Genomic DNA, 21,057 nt, shown 5'->3' with positions numbered 1-21,057 from the left:
AGCAGATCAATGGGTTTAAAAATATTCGGAATTCGCTATTCACTCAATGATTACAAGATCTAGCATTAAATTAACATAAATCAACCGTTACAAATTATTTAAATGGCCAGAATGAATGAGTGTAACAGTAGTGTGACTTAAAAAATAGCAACCCAGACTTATCACTATAAATGCCAATACTTGTTCACTTTGGCAGATCATCTTAAATCACTTGAATTGCTATTAACACTAAAAATCTTATTGTTCTTATAAATATACTTTTCTTTACTTTTGGCAATTGGTCAATCTTGCTGTAATCAAACTGCGGATAATCAAGCTTCAAGCAATCATCCGATAAAATATTTTTTTTCTTTTTCTTTTTAATTCATCAGTATATGTATTATAATTGTTTTTCTATTTTTGGACTGAATCAGTCAATTGTGGCATACTTAGATAAATTTAATTGATTTATTCTACTAACCAAATTTTAGGTTAAATAGTTTGATGCCCCCAATAGCACTGAGTAATTCTTGTTATCATACTAACGATCTTTATTGATTTGTATATGACATCAGCTCTTAAACTTTCAACATGGCCGAAGACTTGTCAGTCAATCCAAATTAGAACAATCAAGTGGCAGTTGACTCTACCAGGCATAATGAGAATGATGGGGAGTTGTTGCCCCCGACTTTCTCCGAGGAAATCTCCTCTGCATCATTCTAGAGAACAATCTCCTCAATGGGTAGCTCGGAAAACATCCGCAACCACGAAATTGACACAATTCATAAATACACAAAACTCCTGGGGTCAACAAATTAACAAGGTCATAATAAGCTTAATGGAAACTATGAATGCCAGAACACTGGCGTCGCCAAGAGTTTATCTCACAACTACACCCCAAAATTATGATACTGAGGGACTCCCAAATGATGCAAGAATAGGAGGTTCAGGTATATCTAATGTTGATACTCAATTTTTGTTCTCATAATTTTTTATTCAACCTTTGTTTTATTATATTTTACAATATATTTTTAAATAATTTAAAATACTATTCATTGGATATTTCCCTGTATTATCGCTCCATTACATGTTTAAATAATGATTTTACCATTTTTACTATCACTTCTTAGATTTTAAATTTAATTATTATAGTAGGTTGATATACAAATAATTGTGTTATATATTTTAAGTATTTTGATATATAATTGATTGATTTTAGCATTTTCTAAATGATAAATTGTAACGACTCGACCGGTCGTTTGGAGCATTTGTATTCAATTCGGTGGTTTGAAGTCTTGAATAGCTGCATATGGTGTATGACTTGCATGTGTCACCAATTTTGATTTTCGAGTGGTTCGGGATTGATTTGAAAGAATGATTCTCGATTTGTAAGCTTTAAGTTAGAACAATTGACCAAGTTTGACTTATATGTATTTGATCTTGTATCGTAGTTTTGATGGTTTAGTTAGGTCCGGATGACGATTTTGGACCTAGGCGTATGTCCGGATTTGGATTTGGAGGTTCCTAGGTTGATTTGGCTCTTTTTGGCAAAAGTTGGCAATTTGAAGGTTTAGAAATTTTATAAGTTTGACCGTGAGTTGACTTTGTGGCTATCGGGTTTGGATTGTTATTCCGGAACTTGAAAGGGGTCCGTTTTGTCATTTGAAACGTGTGTGCAAAGTTTGGTTTAATTATGAGTTGATTTGGTAGGATTTGTATGCGTTCGGCAAAATTTGAAAGTCTGAAAGTTAGGAGAATGATCTTGATCTTCGATTCTTGGTTTTGATCTTATTTATGATGTTTTGAGCTTTTGGATAAATTTGAGTAATATATTTGGTCTTGTTGGCATGTTTGGACGGGATCCCGAGGGGCTCGGGTGAGTTTTGGGGTGGTTTCAGATCGTTTCTAGGTTGTTTTCTGTTGCTGATTTTTAGCTACAATGGTGTGAATTGCGATCGTGGACTTCCGAGCCGCGTTCGCGAAGATAAAATTGTTGTTTGGGTCTTGTGAATCGCGATCGCGGAGGCTATGATCGCGATCACGTAGAAGAATTTTAGTTGTCACTAAGCTAACTTCAGGAGCTTATATCTTGCAACCTGTAAGCAATTTGGATATGATCTAAAAACAAAAGTTGTAGCCCATTGTGTCAAGCTTTCAGAACGTCAAACTGTTTGTCATTTGGACATTTGTACAAAATGTTATGGCTATTATACTAGAGGCTATCTGAAAGATTTGAGCAAGGTTGTTCAAATTTGTTCATCGCGATCGCGGAGGTTCTTGGCCGCGATCGCGAAGGGTAAAATCATGCTGGGCATTTTGTGAAATGCGATAGCAAGGTTGGTGACCACGATCGCGAAGAAGGAGGCATAGCAGTGGTTTCTAACATCCAATTTCGGAATTTTGAGTTCATGTCCTTCCTTCAATTTTTGAGTTCTTGGAGCACAAGTAAGGCAATATTTGGAGGAGATAAATACCCAAATCATGAGGGTAAGTAATTGTATCTTTATTTTGGTTATACACCTAATTAATGGATTTGAAGGTAACAAATTAGAGGTTTTTTACTTGAACTTAAGAGAATGATCTTTGGGGTTTTGAACAATAAATTGAGGTTGGATTTGGATGAAACTAGGATGGTTGGACTTGTATTCGAATGGGTTATCGAAATTTGTGGGTTTTGTCGGGTTCCAAGTTGCGGGCCTAGGTTGACTTTTTAGTTGACTTTCAGTATTTGATTAAAGATTCGACCTTTATCGTTTGGGTTTGTTTCCTTTGGCATTATTTGATGATTTTGGGTTGCTTTTGGCTAGTTTCGTGTTGTTAAGAGGTTGATTCGCACAGAATGGCATTTTCTGAGTATTGTTTGGCTTGCTTGGTATTTGATTTAGCTTGCTTGAGGTAAGAATCTTACCTAAACTTGGTTGAGGCACTACTTTCCTGAGTTGTTTGTGATAGCTATGTGCTATGAGTACATATGTGTGGGGTTTGTGCCCATGTGCGAGCACCATAGTAATTATCCATGCTCGGGGTAGTGCTTAGGCTATGACATACCTTGAATTGATTGTTAAGCTTTATGTTGTGATGTTTCTCATATATGTAACCTTGATGTGAACTATTTGATATATATTTGAGGTTACAAAAAGGCTAATTCCCTGAATGAACTTGATAATTGCTATTTACATGATGAAATTGCCGATTTGAGCTATGATTGCAGACTTTGCACATGCATACACGTTAGACGGTCATTTATACCAGTCTAGGAGTATGAAATCTGATATTCATTGATCATATACATGTATTCTTGTATATTTGCTTCTATGTGATATGATTTGGACTTAATGCATGTGACCACGCCGGACGGATTGCGTTATTATGCCTGTGATCACACCAGGCGACTTGTGTTGTTATATATGTGACCACGCCAGGCGGATTAGGATGTTATGCCTATGACCACGCTGGGCGGAATGAGTTGTGATATAACATGTGACCACACCGGGAGGATCCGTGATATTGAGCCTGTGACCACGTCGGGCGAATTATTATATTGAGCCTATGACCATGCTTGGCGGATTACGATATTGAGTCTGTGACCACGCTGGGCTGATAGCATATTGAACTGTTCGTGTTGTGTGTGGATATGGATCCATCTCCCTAGGGTCACCCTCTCATGTTTCTCTCTTGATGGTGTACACGCGGATTGTGAGAAACCGATGGGTTTCTGGTTGATGTGAGTTCTGGGAGAGCTGGTTACTAGTTTGGTTACTGAGATTCTGATGTGGGCCTAAGAGCTGTGATATGATTTCTATTTGGATCGGTTGCGCACCACATCGGATTGATATGTGATTATTGCATTTATTCTTTACTTGCAATATTCCTTGGCTGTTTACCTGATTTATTTGCATATATTTTCCATATGTTGGATTGTCGATTGAGCATAGCACGTTAAGGAAATTATGTGCACCAAGGTGGTCTTATCTTTAATTTCATGATTCGTTCATATTACTATTATGTACTTGTTGGAATTTATGAACTGTACATGTGATTGGTGAGTATCATTTATAATTCTTGCTTCTATTACCTCGCCGGGTTTAGTTATGATACTTGCTGAGTATCACAACTGTTATTCACTTGTAGCTACAACTTATCCTTGGTGGTTTTAGATTAGAATTCTGTTTATGTATTTTCCAAAAGTGACTAAATTCCGGAACAAGTAAAATAACATAACAACTGTTATTACTCGAATCGGATCTTAGATAACTCCGAAACTCACATTTGATAAGTCCAACATAATTCTTGCGAGATTACACCCAAGATAGCATTTTGAATCACCCAATTTGGCCTTAAAATGAGGGAGATATGATATTTTGAAGTTTTAAAGAAAGTTTGAACGGACAAAAATAACATTTTCATAATTATTTTATACCAGAAAATCAGCAACAAAAGAATCTTCGTTTTAGCACCCAAAACTCATTCGGAACCTCCCGGACACAAATCATATATGCATTTCAATCATAAAATACGCTACGAACCTGATCGCGCACTCAAAACACCGAAAAAGAAGTTATCTTGATCCGATATTGATCATGGTCAAACTCCAAATCCTTAACTTTACTAGTTTCTCAACCAATGATGCAAAATACACCCGAACCCCTTAGGACCCCATCCAATCATACCAACAAGTACAAATACATTATCCAAACTTATCCAAAGTTTGAAAACATCCACGAGAATATCACAACAAAGAATCAAGGCTCAAATGGAATAGAATTTCTCTTAAGTTATTAGATTTTCATTCTTTCAAAAGAGTGTCCGAATCATACCTAAATACTTCGGATTACTTCCAAATTTTTCATACAAGTTCAATTCAACTATATAGACCTATCCAAAGTCTCAAAACACCAATTGGAGTCCAATAACATCAAAGCCAACTCTTGATCAAATTTATGAACTCTTAAGTTCTTCAATTGCCAACTTTCGACAAATTGTGTCGAATTCTTCTGGGAACCTCCAAAACCAAATCCGGACATACGCACAAGTCGAAAATTATCATACGAACCTATCGAAATCATAAAGACTCGATTCCGAGTCCGTTTACCCAAAAGTCAAACTTTGGTCAACTCTTCCAACTTAAAGCTTCCAAATCGAGAGTCATTCATCCAAATCAATCCCGAATCACTCGAAAATTAAAACCGACCATCCACGCAAGTCATAATACATCACATGAAGATACTCAAAGTCTTAAATCACCGAACGAAATATTAAAGCTCAAAACGGTCGATCAGATCGTTACAATTACCGACCAACGTTGGTTGGTATTTTTATTTAAATTTAATTAATTTAATCTACCTTACCGATCAAAGTTGGTCGGTAAATTTATTTAAATTAAAAACATTAAATTTAGCTTATCGACCACCTTTGGTCGGTAACATGAAATTATTAAAATAATATACGGACCAGTATTGATCGGTGTGCTTATTTTTGTGTCAGATGGTTGTTTATATTGACCGACCGAAGTTGGTCGGTAAATTTCTGACTGCTTTTGGTCGGTATGCTCTACCGACCATTTATTTTCCGACCGCTCTTAGTTGATCGCATTTTGGTCACTTTTTGCCTATTACCGACCGATTTTGGTCGATTTTCTCCGACGATTTTAAGAAGATTTCTAGTAGTGCCACTCTTCTAATTCAGTAATAAAGATTTTAACATGAGTTGACCTGGGTTCTAAAATTATTATTATTACTATTATTATTATTATTATTATTATTATTATTGGTCTAAAATAAGTCATAAATATTTGTATGCTTATAAATCGAGTAAATTTCTTTGATGATCACCCCACTTATGTCACTACTAGATGATGAATCACTGCTATTTCTTTTAGGACAACAAAGTCCGATAGGATTAGGAATAAAGATATCCGGGTGAAGGTGGGCGTGGCTTTCATTAAAGACAAGGGGCGGGAAGTTAGGCTTAGATGGTTCTGGAACGTGTGGAGGAGAAGCTTGGATGCCCCGGTAAGGAGGTGTGAACGGCTGGCCTTGACGGGTACGAGAAAAGGTAGACGGCGGCCTAAGAAGTATTGGGGAGAGGTGATCAGGAAAGACATGGCGCAACTTCAGATTTTCGAGGACATGGCCCTTGATAGGAAGCTGTGAAGGTCGAGCATTAAGGTTGTAGGTTAGGAGGTAGGCGATTAATCTGATAGTGTTTTGTCTTAGGCTGCTAGTAGCTCCTGTGGTATCCATACTACTTCATTAGGGTTGCAGGTTAGGTTGTAGGAGGCTAGTTTGATAGTGTTTTGTCTTAGGATGCTAGTGGTTTTTGTTGTGTCCTTACTCCTTATTACTTCCGTTGTGTCTGTAGTACTGTGCCATTGTTACTGCTTATTATTATTTCTTTTCTCTCTATTTTCTGGTTATTACGTTGCTAATGTTATCTTTCTGGCTTCCTGTGGTGTTAATGTCCCACTGTCTCTTTCCATCGTTATGAGCCGGGGGTCTATCGATAAAAGTCTCTCTACTCCTTCGGAGTAGGGGTAAGGTCTGCGTACACACTACTCTCCCCAGATCCCACTTGTGGGACCCCACTGGGTTGTTGTTATTGTAAAGTCACCCAACTATTATCTTTCGATTCAAGAAATAAAAATCATAAATTTGACATGTCACATCATATTAAAACCTCATTTTCTAATAATAAAACTCATTTAAATCATGACTCTTATACTTATCTAATCCACCCAATAGAAAAAAAGTCCTACTATTAAATAAGCGAAAACTGATCGTAGCTGCCATTTCATTGTCTATGTTGTAGGATGGTTTAATATATTAATGGTTAGAACTTTCTAAAGCAGTGCCAATTACTTATTTTTCAAATTACTAGCAAATCTCTTTTATCGTGTTTGTTCAATTGAAAATTACCTAGCATTCAATTCCTATATTTTCAGGTTATACAAGGACCACATTGAGTAGCAACAAGTGGATTAAATTCTATCACCAACACGATTACAAAGTTTTCAAGTTTGGCTCAATAATTAAAAGTGTGCATTTATTTGCAACTCATTTTAGACCATAATATGAACACAAGTTTTTAACAAAAGAAGATACAAAAATATTGTTCCTTAAGTGTTTCACATAACTACTTCATAAAAAAATAACAGTAATACATTATCCGTAAATTTTCCTAGAGTTTCTACTCTTCTTCGGCTGCATAGCAATTACATAATCCTTCAAAGACTTTTCTTTAAATGTCTTCCTCTCTTTGATATAGAAGAGGATTAAATGAATTTTATTATTTAGAAAAATAAAATTTTAATATGACATGACATGTCAAATATGTTGAATTAATCTTTTTAAGCCAAAAGACAATACTTGGTGACTTTATTATTCTAAAAAGTAAAATAAAAATGACTTTGTAGGATATGTTCATTAGTTGGCGAGGATCCAAGCAGTTTACTCCTATAAATCATCTTATTGAGGGTAAATAACAAATTTAAAGTTATGTCAACTCCCTAAATATAGAAAGATAACAATTTTAAATTTTTAAAATTAATATAGATATCAATAAATTGTATGTTATGTCAGATAACATATACATATTATTATTATTATTATTATTATTATTATTATTATTATTATTATTATTATTATTACCTCAATATTTAGTGTTCTCACCTTAAAAGTTCAAATTTTGACCCATCAGCCCAGCTGAGAATGCCCGTCCAAAATCTCAGCATTGAACAATTCCACCAGCATTTTTGGAAACCTGCCGGCAACCCCATTGGTGATGACATTTTTTTTCAGTGTATTTATTAATTTTGCTAGTCCTACAAAAGTGATTATAACTACAGCATTATTTTATGCCTTAAAATATAATGCAATTTAACTTTCAATGAGGTGCAAACTACGTCACCTGGCATGGGTTTACTTGCAAGTATGAGCTAAATTATTACACGAAAGTGACCAATATCTACTACGTTCAGACCCTTTTTATTACACCGTTTTCTCTTTTTCAATTTTTGAAAATTGCGTTTTATTATCAAATAAAGTCAGTTGAAGATGTATTTCTATCAGCAAAAAAAGAAAAGAAAAAGGATGTGTTACTTAATTATTAGTAACTTTTTTTATTCGGCTATTCAACTTCTTCCCAAATCCAGATTCAAATAGGCACATTGTTTTTCATAATCCAACTTTTCGAAGAGTTTATGTTATGTGCAGACGTGCAGTTACAGTGCACAGTTTTTCACATTGTCTAGTTAAGTTAAAATACACTATGAGTGTTTTGAGTCGAAATTACACCACCAAATATGTTTATATCGAACTAGTTGCTAGTCCATAATGTATAAAAAAGTGTTATTTTTATAAAATCTGTACCATAATATAAAAATGTTAGGAAGGGAAGGACTGCTTCGCTAGCTTGACGGAGACCTATACTACCTTACCATATAGCAGGGTGCGAGTGGGACTGCTTGGAACTTTAGTGATACTTTAGTTCTTGGCAGAGCATATCGACTTGTTACAACTCAAGCTACTTCTTTCTTTCACTTCACAATTCTTTAGGTGATGGATAGTCATAATATGATGAATCCTTTTAAATATTGAATATAGAACAGCACAGAATGAATACAGAGGATTCATTTAACTAATTTTGGGTTAATTCAGATAGTTGATTCATTGGTTAGTTTTTCTTATCAATATTGTTCTTGTCATGTTTACAGAGGCGATGAAGGTACTAAGAGCTAAGAAACATGGAAAGATGAGGAAAATTCAGAGAATCAGAAGTTGTGAGTTTGAAGCTCGAAATCCTGAACAAGACAAGGATAGTCAGGTAACTTTTTTCAACCAATTCACTTCTATATTTCGACTTGTTTGTTTACCCGAAAAATTGGATAACGTTAAATTTAGATATGGTTCTAAGGGTATGCAAATTTCTTTGATATAAAATGACGATACAAGTATTTTTGCTGTGAAAATGGAAAATGATGGAAGGGAAGACTGAAAAATATTAGAAGAACAAGCACAATGAAATCTTAATGTCCCCTCCCTATTGCAGTCTATCTCCCCTTTTATAGTAGAGGGTCACTACTTTATTTGTAACAACATAAAATAATACATATAGTGGAGAACCCATGATGGTTTGTATCTCCCTTGATTCTCGCCAAGATTCTCTCATTTGGTGCGGTTGTAACGGCTTTTGTCTTGCGAGCTTGACACTGACTTGAGCTTGGTGCTAGATCGAATCCCCAGTCTTAGTTCGAGCTCGGTTCTACCTTGGAGCATTGATATTCGGGGCCTGTGTCGGTCGTCGTTACCCCGTAGTCTGATCCGGATGCGAGTTCGATAATGATATCGAGTATTGCGGTTGATTGGTCTTATGGCTCGAAGCTCGATGTCTCTACTTCGGAATTCATCCGAGCTCGCCATGCGGATGCCCTTCGATTGAAACGTTATTGTCTCGACCGATCTTTATGACTGAGAATCGGTTTTGACCGTACACAGATAGTCCCCTCGTTTCTCGGAAAAGATGTGGCGAGGAACGATATGATTTTCCTACGGCTCGATCAAATTTATGCCGACGTTTATATCGAACCCGATCTCGACGTATGTGATGGCTGTCCCATCGGCTCGATTTTACCGAGGCATTTAATGTGTGTCAGACGGTGGCCGGCCATCGCTGATACCGAACCGTCAGGCCTTAGTCTATAAATAATCTTTCTACATAACTTTTACCATTTTTGCGCCTTCTCTTCCTCCAGACTTTCCTATTTATCCTCTCTACTTTGCTGCTACGGGGCCGTTCATACCAGAATTTTGGTGCTGTCTATTTCTTCCCTTGCACTCTTTCCTTTCAAATCAATGGCGAAAACTTCCAAAACTGTACCTCAGAAGGAAAAAGCCGCTTCCTCACGGCTGTCTGATGATAAGGCGCCGGTGGAGTCGTCAGTTCATGACTATGTTCCTGTCCCGTGCAGTTTGAAAACCGATTTTAAGGTGGAGAACCCTTCTTCCGTTCTAGGTCGATGTGAACACGTATCAATGTATACATGCTCTATAATGGAGGATCACCTCGAGGCTGTCCGAAAAGACTGCAACTGGGGTTCCGAGGTCGTGCTGCAAATTCCGTCTTCCGACGAGGATGTTACCACTTACGTGGAGTGGTTTTTAAGTGTTTACACTTATCCCTTCACACTGGGACCCGGCAACCCGGTGATTATTAATTTCTGCAAAAGGTATCAAGTCACCCTTGGCCAAATCCATCCCTCTTTATGGCGTATAGTGATCTTATTGCGCTTCTTCTCTACCAAAGCCGGGGGGTTGGATTTTTCTCTAAACCACCTCATCCGACTGTATCGGCCTCAGATCTTTCGAGGACTAATCAGACTTCATCATCGGGCATCGAAGGCATTGATGTCTAGCATCGATGAAGACAAGTATCGAGGTTGGATGAGTCGTTATATCCGAGTGAGGACCCGTGATATCATTCCGGAGGAGAAGATGTCGTTCCTTGAGGAATGAAATTTTGACCGTAAGTGATTTTTGTTCACTTTTCAGGTGCTTTTCCGATTTTTTCTGATGTCCTTTCCTGATGTCCAGCTGCCCCTTGGATGCCACAAGCGGTGCCCGACCTCGAGGACTAGGTTTGGAAGTTGGTCTCGACTTCCTCTTACGCCGAGCGCGCCTTCGAGCGGCGAGGAAAGAAACAAGTCCCTGGTCCCTAAACACGGGGAAGATAAGAAGCGAAAAGCTTCCTCTCGGTTAGAGGACCCCAAGCCCAAAACTCGCCGGGTGAAGAGAAAAACAATTGCCCTTTAGATTGACTCGGTCCAACGACTGAGAGAAGAAGAAGAAGAAAATAGCTCCTCGGCTTTGGTAGTTCGGTCTACGGAGGCCATCGAGGTTGCCAGAGCTCCCGAGCCAATGGCGGCTGTACCTGTCGGGGTTGTTCCCGAAGACCAGAATCTCGACCGGAGTACTCCGAGCAATTTGCTCGGGGCTATGACAATGGGTGATTCGCCTTCTCTTCCATCTTTTTCTGAGGAGGCGCTAAAGGAAGCTCGAGAATTGAAGACTCCTGATATCGGCGCAGGCTTTGGTGCAGGGGATCCTTTCGGGGATTGTTTTACTGGAGTCGACGACGGTTCCGATATCGGTGACGCTTCTTTTTTATTGGAGAAGGATCAACATTTCATTACTCGGGTAATGATTCTTCCATACTTCGTTTATTTGTTCTTTTCCATACTTGACTTCGTGTTTCTTACTGTGCAAGCCATTGGTAGGTTTCGAGTCGATTTTACCCATTGTGAGGCCGAGCTCCGGAAGGTCTCAGGTGAGAGAGATGCCCTGCTGCTTCTTTGCAGCCAAAAGGACGAGGCTATAAAGGACCTCCAAGCGGATTTGGCTAAGGTCCGTGAAGAAGGGGTCGAGCTTGATAAGCAGGTGAGCCTCGTTCTGTTAAAGTATGGGTCTGACTCAACCGTGAAAGTTAACCCTTCGTTGTCTCAGTTGAAGAAAAAGATTGAAAAGATCGGGTTACTTTGAGAAGAAGTCGATCAAATCCGAGCTGAATGCAATCGGTGGAGGGAGACCCTCGACCGCCTCGCAGCGGAAAAAGAAACCATCTTAACAAAATTATTATCGGACGACGTTCAACTTCGAAGTGTCAAGCAAAAGGGGTCGGTTCAAGCTAAGAAGATCGAGGAGCTTGAAACACGACTTGCTGAGGCTAAGGCGGAGGTTGAGTCGTCGAAAGTCTTGGCGGATAAGTCCATTGCTGTATATCGGGCTGATGTTGAGGCTGCTCAGATAGAGGCCCGGGAAGCGGCGAAGACCGCCGATACTCGAGCTCATTGGGTTGCCAAACTTGCTAAGTGTAGGTCTCGGAGGGAGACCCTCGAGGAGATACATGCTCGAGGTTTCGACCTTGCCGAAGAGGTAAAAAAGGCAAAAGAGCTCGAAGCGGAAGCTGAAGCCTTGGCTTCTGACGATGATGATGATGATGGTAGCAAAAGCGGATCCGAGGACAGGGAAGAGCTCGACCAGGAAGCATAGTTTCTAATTCTTGATTTTTGTACATTAATCTCGTAGGCAAATTTTGTATATACATGTGTAATCAGGTCAACTTCTTTTTATTTTGTGAAAACTTTTAATCGGACCTTGTAATTTCTCTGATCAATCAGATTTGTAGCCCCTGGGTTTGCTTGTTGAGTCGATGATTCAAACTTTGAAGGAACATAATCCGTAGGTGTAATGTAATGGTTGAATTAATGTAAACTCAGAGTAAAAGTAGCTTATTAGCCGTCGAGTGAATGTTTTGAACTTAAAATATTGTATCCCGTAGACGTAATGGTCGAGTGAGTGCTTGCTCGAACTCGGAATAATAGTAGCCCGTAGGCTTAATGGTCGAGTGAATGTTTCGAACTCGAGATAATGTGGCCCGTAGGCTTAATGGTCGAGTGAGTGCTTGCTCGAACTCGGAATAACAGTAGCCCGTAGGCTTAATGGTCGAGTGAATGTTTCGAACTCGAGATAATGTGGCCCGTAGGCTTAATGGTCGAGTGAGTACTTGCTCAAACTCGGAATAACAGTAGCCCGTAGGCTTAATATTCGAGTGAATATTTCGAACTCGAAATATAAGTAGCCCGTAGGCTTAATGGTCGAGTGAGTGCTTGCTCGAACTCGGAATAACAGTAGCCAGTAGGCTTAATATTCGAGTGAATGTTTCAAACTCGGAGTATAAGTAGCCCGTAGGCTTAATAGTTGAGTGAATCTTAATTCTGGTTGAACAATAAATCTCAAGTCATTGCACATGTGTTTATGTTTGGGCCAATCTATATGAGCATGGTTCATTTTGACCATTTGGCTCTTACAAGGTTTCCTGTTGGAACCCTATTGTTGTGAGATGACTTTCTTGAATCTGAACTCGATGTATTTGAGGGCCCTGATGCCCCCCGGTATTCGAGGTCTCTCGAAAAGAGGCCTCGGATATTGTTGAAAGTGCAGCACGATCGATGGTTGCCTCATTAAAAACCTTGCCGAAAAACCCATTTGGGAGAAAATCGGTCTAAGGGAAAAAGAGTGCAACGCGTGCTCTTGATTGAAAGATCTTCTTCAGCTCTCGTTCGGACTTCTGCATGGGTTAGTAAGATGAATATTGAAAGGCCGTGCCTTAGCAGTAGTATCGTTTTAGATGCGATACATTCCAACTGCTTGATAGCTGTTTTCCATTTATGATGTCGAGCCTGTATGATCCTTTTCCAACGTTCTCGAGCACCTGGTATGATCCTTCCCAATTTGGTCCCAATTTTCCTTCGTTTGGATTCCGATTATTGATGGTGACCTTTCTTAACACTAAGTCCCCAGGCTTGAAATGGCGGAGTTTAGTTCTTCGATTATAGTACCTTTCGATTTGATGCTTTTGGGCGGCCAGTCGGATGAGGGAAGCTTCTCGTCCTTCATCCGATAATTCAAGGCTGGTGTTCATGGCCTCGTTATTTGATTCTTCTGTCATGAATCGAAATCTGGGACTAGGTTCACCGACTTAGACTGGTATCAATGATTCGGAACCATATACTAAGGAGAACGGGGTCGCCCCCGTACTGGATTTTGACGTTGTTCGGTATGCCCAAAGGACTTCGGGCCGGATTTCTCTCCATTTTCCTTTCGTGACGTTCAATCTCTTCTTCAGGTTTTGAAGAATAGCTTGTTTGTTGATTCAGCTTGACCGTTCCCACTGGGGTGGTATGGTGTTGATAATATCCTTCTTATTTTGATCTTCGAGGAATTTTGTGATTTTGCTGCCAACGAATTGCTTCCTATTGTCGCATACTATTTCGGCGGGTATCCCGAATCGGCATATGATATGATCCCAAATAAAGTCTATGACTTCTTTCTCTCTTATTTTCTCGAACGCCTACGCTTCAACCCACTTAGAAAAATAGTCAGTCATAAATAAAATAAATTTGGCTTTACCTGGGGTCGACGGCAGAGGGCCGACGATGTCCATCCCCCATTTCATGAATGGCCACGGGGATAGGACCGAGTGAAGTTGCTCCCCGGCTTGATGGATCATTGGCGCAAACCTCTGACATTTATCACATTTACGAACAAATTCTTTCGCATCTTTGCCCATATCAATCCAATAATACCCCGCTCTGATCACTTTTCGGACTAATGTGTCGGCGCCGGAGTGATTGCCACAAGTGCCCTCGTGTACTTCCCGGAGGATATAATTGGTATCTCCCGGACCCACACACACCGCCATCGGTCCATCGAATATTCTTCGATATAGTGTTCTGTCCGCAGCCAACGTAAATCGAGCAACTTTAGTCCGTAGGGCCTTGGAATCTTTAGGGTCTGAAGGGAGCTTTCCGTTTTTTAAGTACTCAATATACTTGTTTCTCCAATCCCAGGTTAAGCTAGTAGAATTTATTTTGGCGTGCCCTTCTTCGATTACCGATCTTGAAAGTTGGACGACAGTCACCGAGCTCAAATCACCTACCTCGACCGACGATCCCAAATTTGCTAGAGCATCAGCCTCATTATTCCGTTCTCGGGGAACATGCTGTAGGGTCCATTGTTTGAAATGGTGTAAGTTGATAAAAAGTTTGTCCAGACACCTTTGCAGCCTACCTTCTCTGACTTCGAAGGTTTTGTTTACTTGACTCACCACCAGCAAAGAGTCACAGTGCGCCTCAATGACTTCTGCTCTCAAGTTTCTAGCTAGTTCGAGACCTGCAATCATGGCTTCATACTCGGCCTCGTTGTTAGTTAACCTGATAGTTTTAATAGCTTGCCTAATAATGTTACCCATGGGGGGTTTTAAAAATATGCCTAACCCGGACCCCTTTATATTCAAAGCACCATCCGTAAAAAGGATACATACCCCGGATGATATATCTGATTTCAAAAGGAGTTCCCTTTCGACTTCGGGTATGAGGGTTGGCATGAAGTCGGCCACGAAGTCTGCCAAAATTTGAGACTTGATGGCCGTGCGGGATTGATATTCCATATCTTATCCACTGAGTTCGATGGCCCATTTGGCCAATCAGCCTGATAGTTCGGGCCTATGTAAGATATTTTGGAGTGGGTAGGTGGTTAATACGCTTATGGGGTGACATTGGAAATACGGCCTTAACTTTCTAGATGTGCTTACCAGGGCAAGTGCCAATTTTTCTAAGTGCGGATACCTAGTTTTCGCTTCTCCTAAGGTCCGACTCACGTAATAAATGGGAAATTGCGTACCTTGCTCTTCTCGAACTAGGATGCTGCTTACGGCAACTTTCGATACCGCCAAGTACAGGTAGAGCTGCTCGTCCTCTTTCGGAGTATGAAGCAGTGGCGGGCTCGAGAGGTATCGTTTCAATTCCTATAACGCTTGTTGGCATTCCGGCGTCCAGGCGAAGTCGTTCTTCTTTTTGAGTAGGGAGAAAAATTTATGACTTCGATCCGATGATCTTGAAATGAACCGGCCTAAGGCTGCAATTCTTCCCGTTAACCTTTGTACAGCTTTCATGCTGTCCACGATGGTGATGTCTTCGATGGCCTTGATTTTGTCGGGGTTGATTTCAATTCCCCGATTCGAGACCATGAAGCCGAGGAACTTGCCCGAACCGACCCCGAAAGCACATTTTTCGGGGTTGAGCTTCATGTTGAATTTCCTCAGAATCTTGAACGTTTCCTGCAAATGGGCCAAATAGTCCTCTGTGCACAGGGACTTAACTAGCATGTCATCAATATAAACTTCCATCGTTTTACCTATTTGTTCTTCGAACATTCTGTTTACTAGGCGTTGATAAGTAGCTCCTACATTTTTTAGCCCGAAGGGCATTACATTATAATAATATGTTCCATATCGGGTCACAAATGAAGTCTTTTCACGACCGATCCGGATTTGATTATACCCAGATTGGCGTCGAGAAAGGTGAGAATCTCGTGGCCGGTCGTGGCATCGATCATACGATCGATGTTGGGCAGTGAGAAGGAATCTTTGGGGCATGCTTTGTTCAAATCCTTATAGTCCACACACATTCTAAGTTTGTTTCCTTTTTTAGGTACAACAACCATTGTGGCTAACCATTCTGGGTATTTTACTTCCCGAATGGACCCTATCTTGAGAAGTTTGGTTACCTCGTCCTTTATGAATGCGTGCTTTTCCTCGGACTGGGGCCTTCTTTTTTGCTTCACCGGTCTGAACATAGGGTTCAAGCTTAGCTGGTACGCCGTTATGTCCGACGAGATCCCTGTTATATCTAGATGGGACCAGGCAAAACAATCGATGTTATTGATAAGAAATTGAATGAGTTTCTTCTTGAGTTTGGGGCTCAAACCCGTTCCCAAGTATACCTTTTGTTCCGGCCAGTGTTCGATCAGTACGATTTGCTCCAGTTCCTCAATTGTTGATTTGGTGGCATCGAAATCATCGGGGGTTACGAAGGATCGAGGGATCCATCGATTATCATCGTCCTCTTCAACGTTTTGCTTACCTGGTCAGGTGAAGGTGAGGATATTGATTTTGCTTCTTCGACGGAGAACATTTCCTTTGCGGCCGGTTGTTCCCCTTACACTATTTTGATACCTTCCGATGTTGGGAATTTGAGGACCTGGTGTAGGGTCGAGGGTATGGCTCTCATGCTGTGGATCCACGGCCTTCCAAAGAGGGCGTTATATCTCGTATCACCTACGATTACGTGAAACTTTGTTTGCTGGATGGTTCCGGCTACATTTATCGGTAGGGTGATCTCACCTTTAGTGGTTTCACATGCCATATTAAATCTGTTTAGAACCAGAGTTGCGGGTATGACCTGATCCTGCAGGCCGAGCTGTTCTATGACCCTCGATCTCATGATATTGGCCGAGCTACCTAGATCAATTAACACACGCTTAATCTTAGTTTTATTCATGAGTACAGATATTACCAGCGCGTCGTTATGGGGTTGGATGATTCCCTATGTATCTTCATCACTGAAGGATAAAGTCCCTGCGGGTGCATGATCTTGGGTTCGAGATCGCTTCGCAATTGACATTTTAGCGTGTTTAAGCATCGGTCCCTAGGGGGTATCGACGCCGCCGACGATCATGTGAATGACGTGTTGCGGTTCTTCTGGCTCGTTTCGCTTACCGAATTCCTTGTCTCTAAAATGGTTCTTCGCCCTATCGCTCAGAAATTCCCGAAGGTTCCCTTTATTAAATAAGCGGGCCACTTCCTCTCTTAGTTGCCTGCAATCTTCCATTTTGTGACCATGGGTGCCATGATATTCGCACATTTGATTAGGATTCCTTTGGGCAGGATCGGTTTGCATAGGTCGAGGCCATCTGGTGTCTTTGATGCGTCTGATGGCCGATACGATGGCGGATGTACCAATGTTGAAATTATGCTCCGATAGTCGAGGGATTTCTATAGGATCCGTATATTTATCAAAGTCACTCTTGCTCATATGTCCCCGAGAATTTTGCCCCCGATCAATCCTTCAGTTGTTCCGAACCGTGTCACGTGCTGAACTATTGTTCATCCGATCTGTGTCGTATGGTTGGTATCGATCTCTGTTCGACCTTTGCTCTCTGTTGGCTTCCCTTTGATTTTTTAGTGGTTGTGTGGTTCTGTCGTACGAGCCCATATGGAACTCCCAATTGATCATCTTCGACCCTGATTTTTGATTGGTACCGGTTGTGTACATCTGCCCAAGTTATTGCAGGGTACTCGATCAAATTTTGTTTTAGCCGATGTGACACTGTTGAGCTTAACCCGTTCAGTCCTTGGGTGAAAGATTGTACGGCCCAATCGTCTGTGACCGGTGGCAAGTCCATACGCTCTATTTGAAATCGGGATACGAATTCCCTCAGCATCTCGTTATCCCTTTGCTTTACTTTGAAGAGGTCCGATTTTCTTGTTGCAACCTTTATGGCACCAACATGTGCTTTTACGAACGAGTCCGCTAACATGGCGAAAGAATCAATGGAATTCGGCGGTAAGTTGTGATACCATATCATCGCTCCTTTTGCGAGCGTCTCTCCGAACTTTTTCAACAACACGGATTCGATTTCAACATCCTCCAAATCGTTGCCTTTGATGGCGCATGTGTAGGAGGTGACGTGTTCGTTAGGATCGGTCGTACCGTTATATTTGGGAATTTCGGGCATACGGAATTTTTTGGGAATTGGTTTTGGGGCCGCGCTCGAGGGAAAAGGCTTTTGTATGAATTTTTTCGAATCGAGCCCTTTTATCATTGGCGGAGCCCCCGAAATTTGATCGACCCTAGCGTTATACGTCTCCACTTTTTTGTCGTTGGCTTCGACTCGCTTCGTGAGTTCCTCGAGAAATTTAGCAATTTCAGGAGCAATCCCCGATTCCCGCTCGTTTGATTTCACTACGGCGGGTTCCGTTCTGGGTGTGACTTCTCGAAGAAGCAGATTGGAGTTCGGCCCGCTTTGCGTATGGGTTCGGCTCTGCAACTGAGTTATTGCTGCTTGTTGGGCTTGCAACATTTCAAAAATCATATGCAAGCTGACCCCGATTTCCCCCGTGCTGTAGGTGTCTCGGGCTATAGATCGAGCACCGCCCTGAACGCTCCTCTCTGGTTCAGAACACTGATTCACTTCCAGAGCTATTTGCGAATTGATATCTAGTGGTACTTCGGCTCGAATTTCGGGTTCTTCGATTCGAGCTTCGTTACCGTTGTTAGGTAGCCTTCCGGCCCCCGGCAATAAGTTATTGGTTTCATCTTGAAGGCCGGCTTCGAGGTCGATAGGTAGAGCCATGGCTGATTCGAAGTTGTAAGCTGGAGTGTACTGTAGATTTATATCAGACAATCACCGTTACCCTTAGCCCCACGGTGGGCGCCAAACTGTTTACCCGAAAAATCGAATAACATTAAATTTAGATATAGGTTCTAAGGGTATGCAAATTTCTTTGATATAAAATGACAATACAGGTATTTTTGCTGTGAAAATGGAAAATGATGGAAGGGAAGACTGAAAAATATTAGAAGAACAAGCACAATGAAATCTTGATCTGCCCTCCCTATTGCAGTCTATCTCCCCTTTTATAGTAGAGGGTCACTACTTTATTTGTAACAACATAAAATAATACATATAGTGGAGAACCCATGATGGTTTGTCTCTCCCTTGATTCTCGCCAAGATTCTCTCCCTTGGTGTGGTTGTAACGGCTCTTGTCTTGCGAGCTTGGCAGTGACTTGAGCTTGGTGCTAGATCGAATCCCCAGTCTTAGTTCGAGCTCGGTTCTGCCTTGAAGCATTGATATTCGGGGCCTGTGTCGGTCGTCGTTACCCCGTAGTCTGATCTGGACGCGGGTTCGATAATGATATCGAGTTTTGCGATTGATTGGTCTTATGGCTCGAAGCTCGACGTCTCTACTTCAGAATTCGTCCGAGCTCGCCATGCGAGTACCCTTCGATTGAAACGTTATTGTCTCGATCGGTCTTTATGACTGAGAGTCGGTTTTGACCGTACACATTGTTCTTTCCTAAAATTCTCTATGTACCAAATAGAGCCATCGGGGGAAAAGGCTAAATCAAAAAAAAGAGGAATAAAGAAAATTTCCTAAGTCCTCGAATGAATTGAAGGCAAATTAAAGAAGGGGTCTCCCATGGATTATCTAAAAACAAGATTAAAAGGCACAAGAATAATTAGAGTCGCATTATGTTGTATCCAAATTTCAACATGATAATATTATTTATTTAAAAGATTTGTGGGCTCACTATTTACTCAAATTTGATCATTTACAGGCCATAAAACATGAAAGACAGAAGCAAAGGCCTGGGATGTCAAACTCTGCTGCTGCAAGCTCCAAATCATGGCGTCCTTCTTTACAGAGTATTTCAGAATCCAGCAGCTGACTATACTTGTGACTGAAATATCGGCAGTTGGACTCTATATAATCGTAGAATGTAGACACAAGGAACCAACACAAGGCCAATCACTTCTTTAGTACACGGGTCCTGTGGACAGTGGTGGATTCAAAATGTAGATGTCTTGGGTTCTGAAATGTATATTTAGCTCTATTTAAACTTGATTTTCACACATATATACAGAGTTCGATCGCGAAGTACTGGATTTTTGAAACCATAAATCAATTGTTGGATCCGCCGTTGGTTGTTGAATGATAATACCTCTGTATAAATTACAACGGAACTGCGATCATCCCTTCTGGGCAAAATATTCCATATATGTTCTGCATAACTCTACCGGTATTCTTGTGGAAGCATACACTAGATACAAAAATACTAGAATAATCATGATTACAGACTCATATATGAAGGGGAGTTTCACTTTTATTTCCACTGTTTGCAGTTCCAAGAATCACTTTCCAGATCAAAATAATTATGAGCCCAAAATTGGGACGTTTGCAGGTAAAATCGAGGATAGAGTTACCCTGATTTCCGAGTGAAGAAAAGGGAAGATGACGTGGTTTGACGCAGTCTCGGGTAAAGCCAAGGTCTCCCCAGATCAGAGACCGGGGGGACAAATGATGCACCAAGATTCGGACATGGCCAAACGTGAGAGGAATCGAGCTCGAGCAAAATAAAGAACCGAGACCAAAGGGTAGACGGTTAGAGAGAACGAACGAGGGGCCGAAATATCCACCATCAACCGGATATTACAGCACCAATCTTGCCCGATATCAACTACAGATCATAACTTACTAGACGGGAAGGATAAAATTTTTATCTTATTTAGTTTTTTTACTATGATTGAAACTCCCCTACAATATAAAAGGGGAACCTTTTCATTTTTCAACCACTATTAGCACGCATATCAAAGCAATAAAGTTTCTTTTTGTCTTCTAGCTATTGTTCAAAGTGTTCTTCACTTACTCTTTTCTTTAAGTTGCAACCGAGCCCTCTCAAGGGCTCGATCGGAATCAGCTTCAGCGACAACTTAAAGCCAGGCTTAATTTTTCCATCACGTTTGGTTTGATCGTTTTGTTTCTCTTTAATTCAATTATTTGCTGTTCTTAGATCATCCGCGTTAAATTAAATCACGTATCTTTTAAACCGCATACAAAATCAATTATTTCTCATTTTAAGGGTAAACAGTTTGGCGCACACTGTGGGGCTAAGGATAATAGT

General features: G+C 40.7%; 1 protein-coding gene across 3 annotated transcripts; it reads left to right on the top strand.

Annotated features, from left to right (window-relative positions):
• Positions 1-517: 517 nt before the first annotated feature.
• On the top strand, positions 518-20,237 carry LOC142167433 (uncharacterized). 3 transcript variants are annotated; one of them, XM_075227591.1, is made up of 3 exons: positions 518-929; positions 8,690-8,799; positions 19,714-20,237. In XM_075227591.1, exons 1-3 carry the CDS (start codon positions 545-547, stop codon positions 19,822-19,824), a joined length of 606 nt encoding a protein of 201 aa, XP_075083692.1. In that variant the 5' UTR covers positions 518-544; the 3' UTR covers positions 19,825-20,237. The 3 variants fall into 3 exon arrangements, 1 of the variants encoding a protein (XP_075083692.1); XR_012697571.1 differs by lacking the exon at positions 518-929 and adding an exon at positions 8,016-8,226; XR_012697570.1 differs by lacking the exon at positions 518-929 and adding an exon at positions 8,242-8,531.
• Positions 20,238-21,057: the final 820 nt, after the last annotated feature.

The sequence above is a fragment of the Nicotiana tabacum genome, chromosome 12 (assembly GCF_000715075.1).
Source record: "Nicotiana tabacum cultivar K326 chromosome 12, ASM71507v2, whole genome shotgun sequence".
Lineage (NCBI taxonomy): Eukaryota > Viridiplantae > Streptophyta > Magnoliopsida > Solanales > Solanaceae > Nicotiana > Nicotiana tabacum.
Note: the sequence above shows the minus strand (reverse complement) of the source record. Positions and strands in the feature narration are given on the sequence as shown.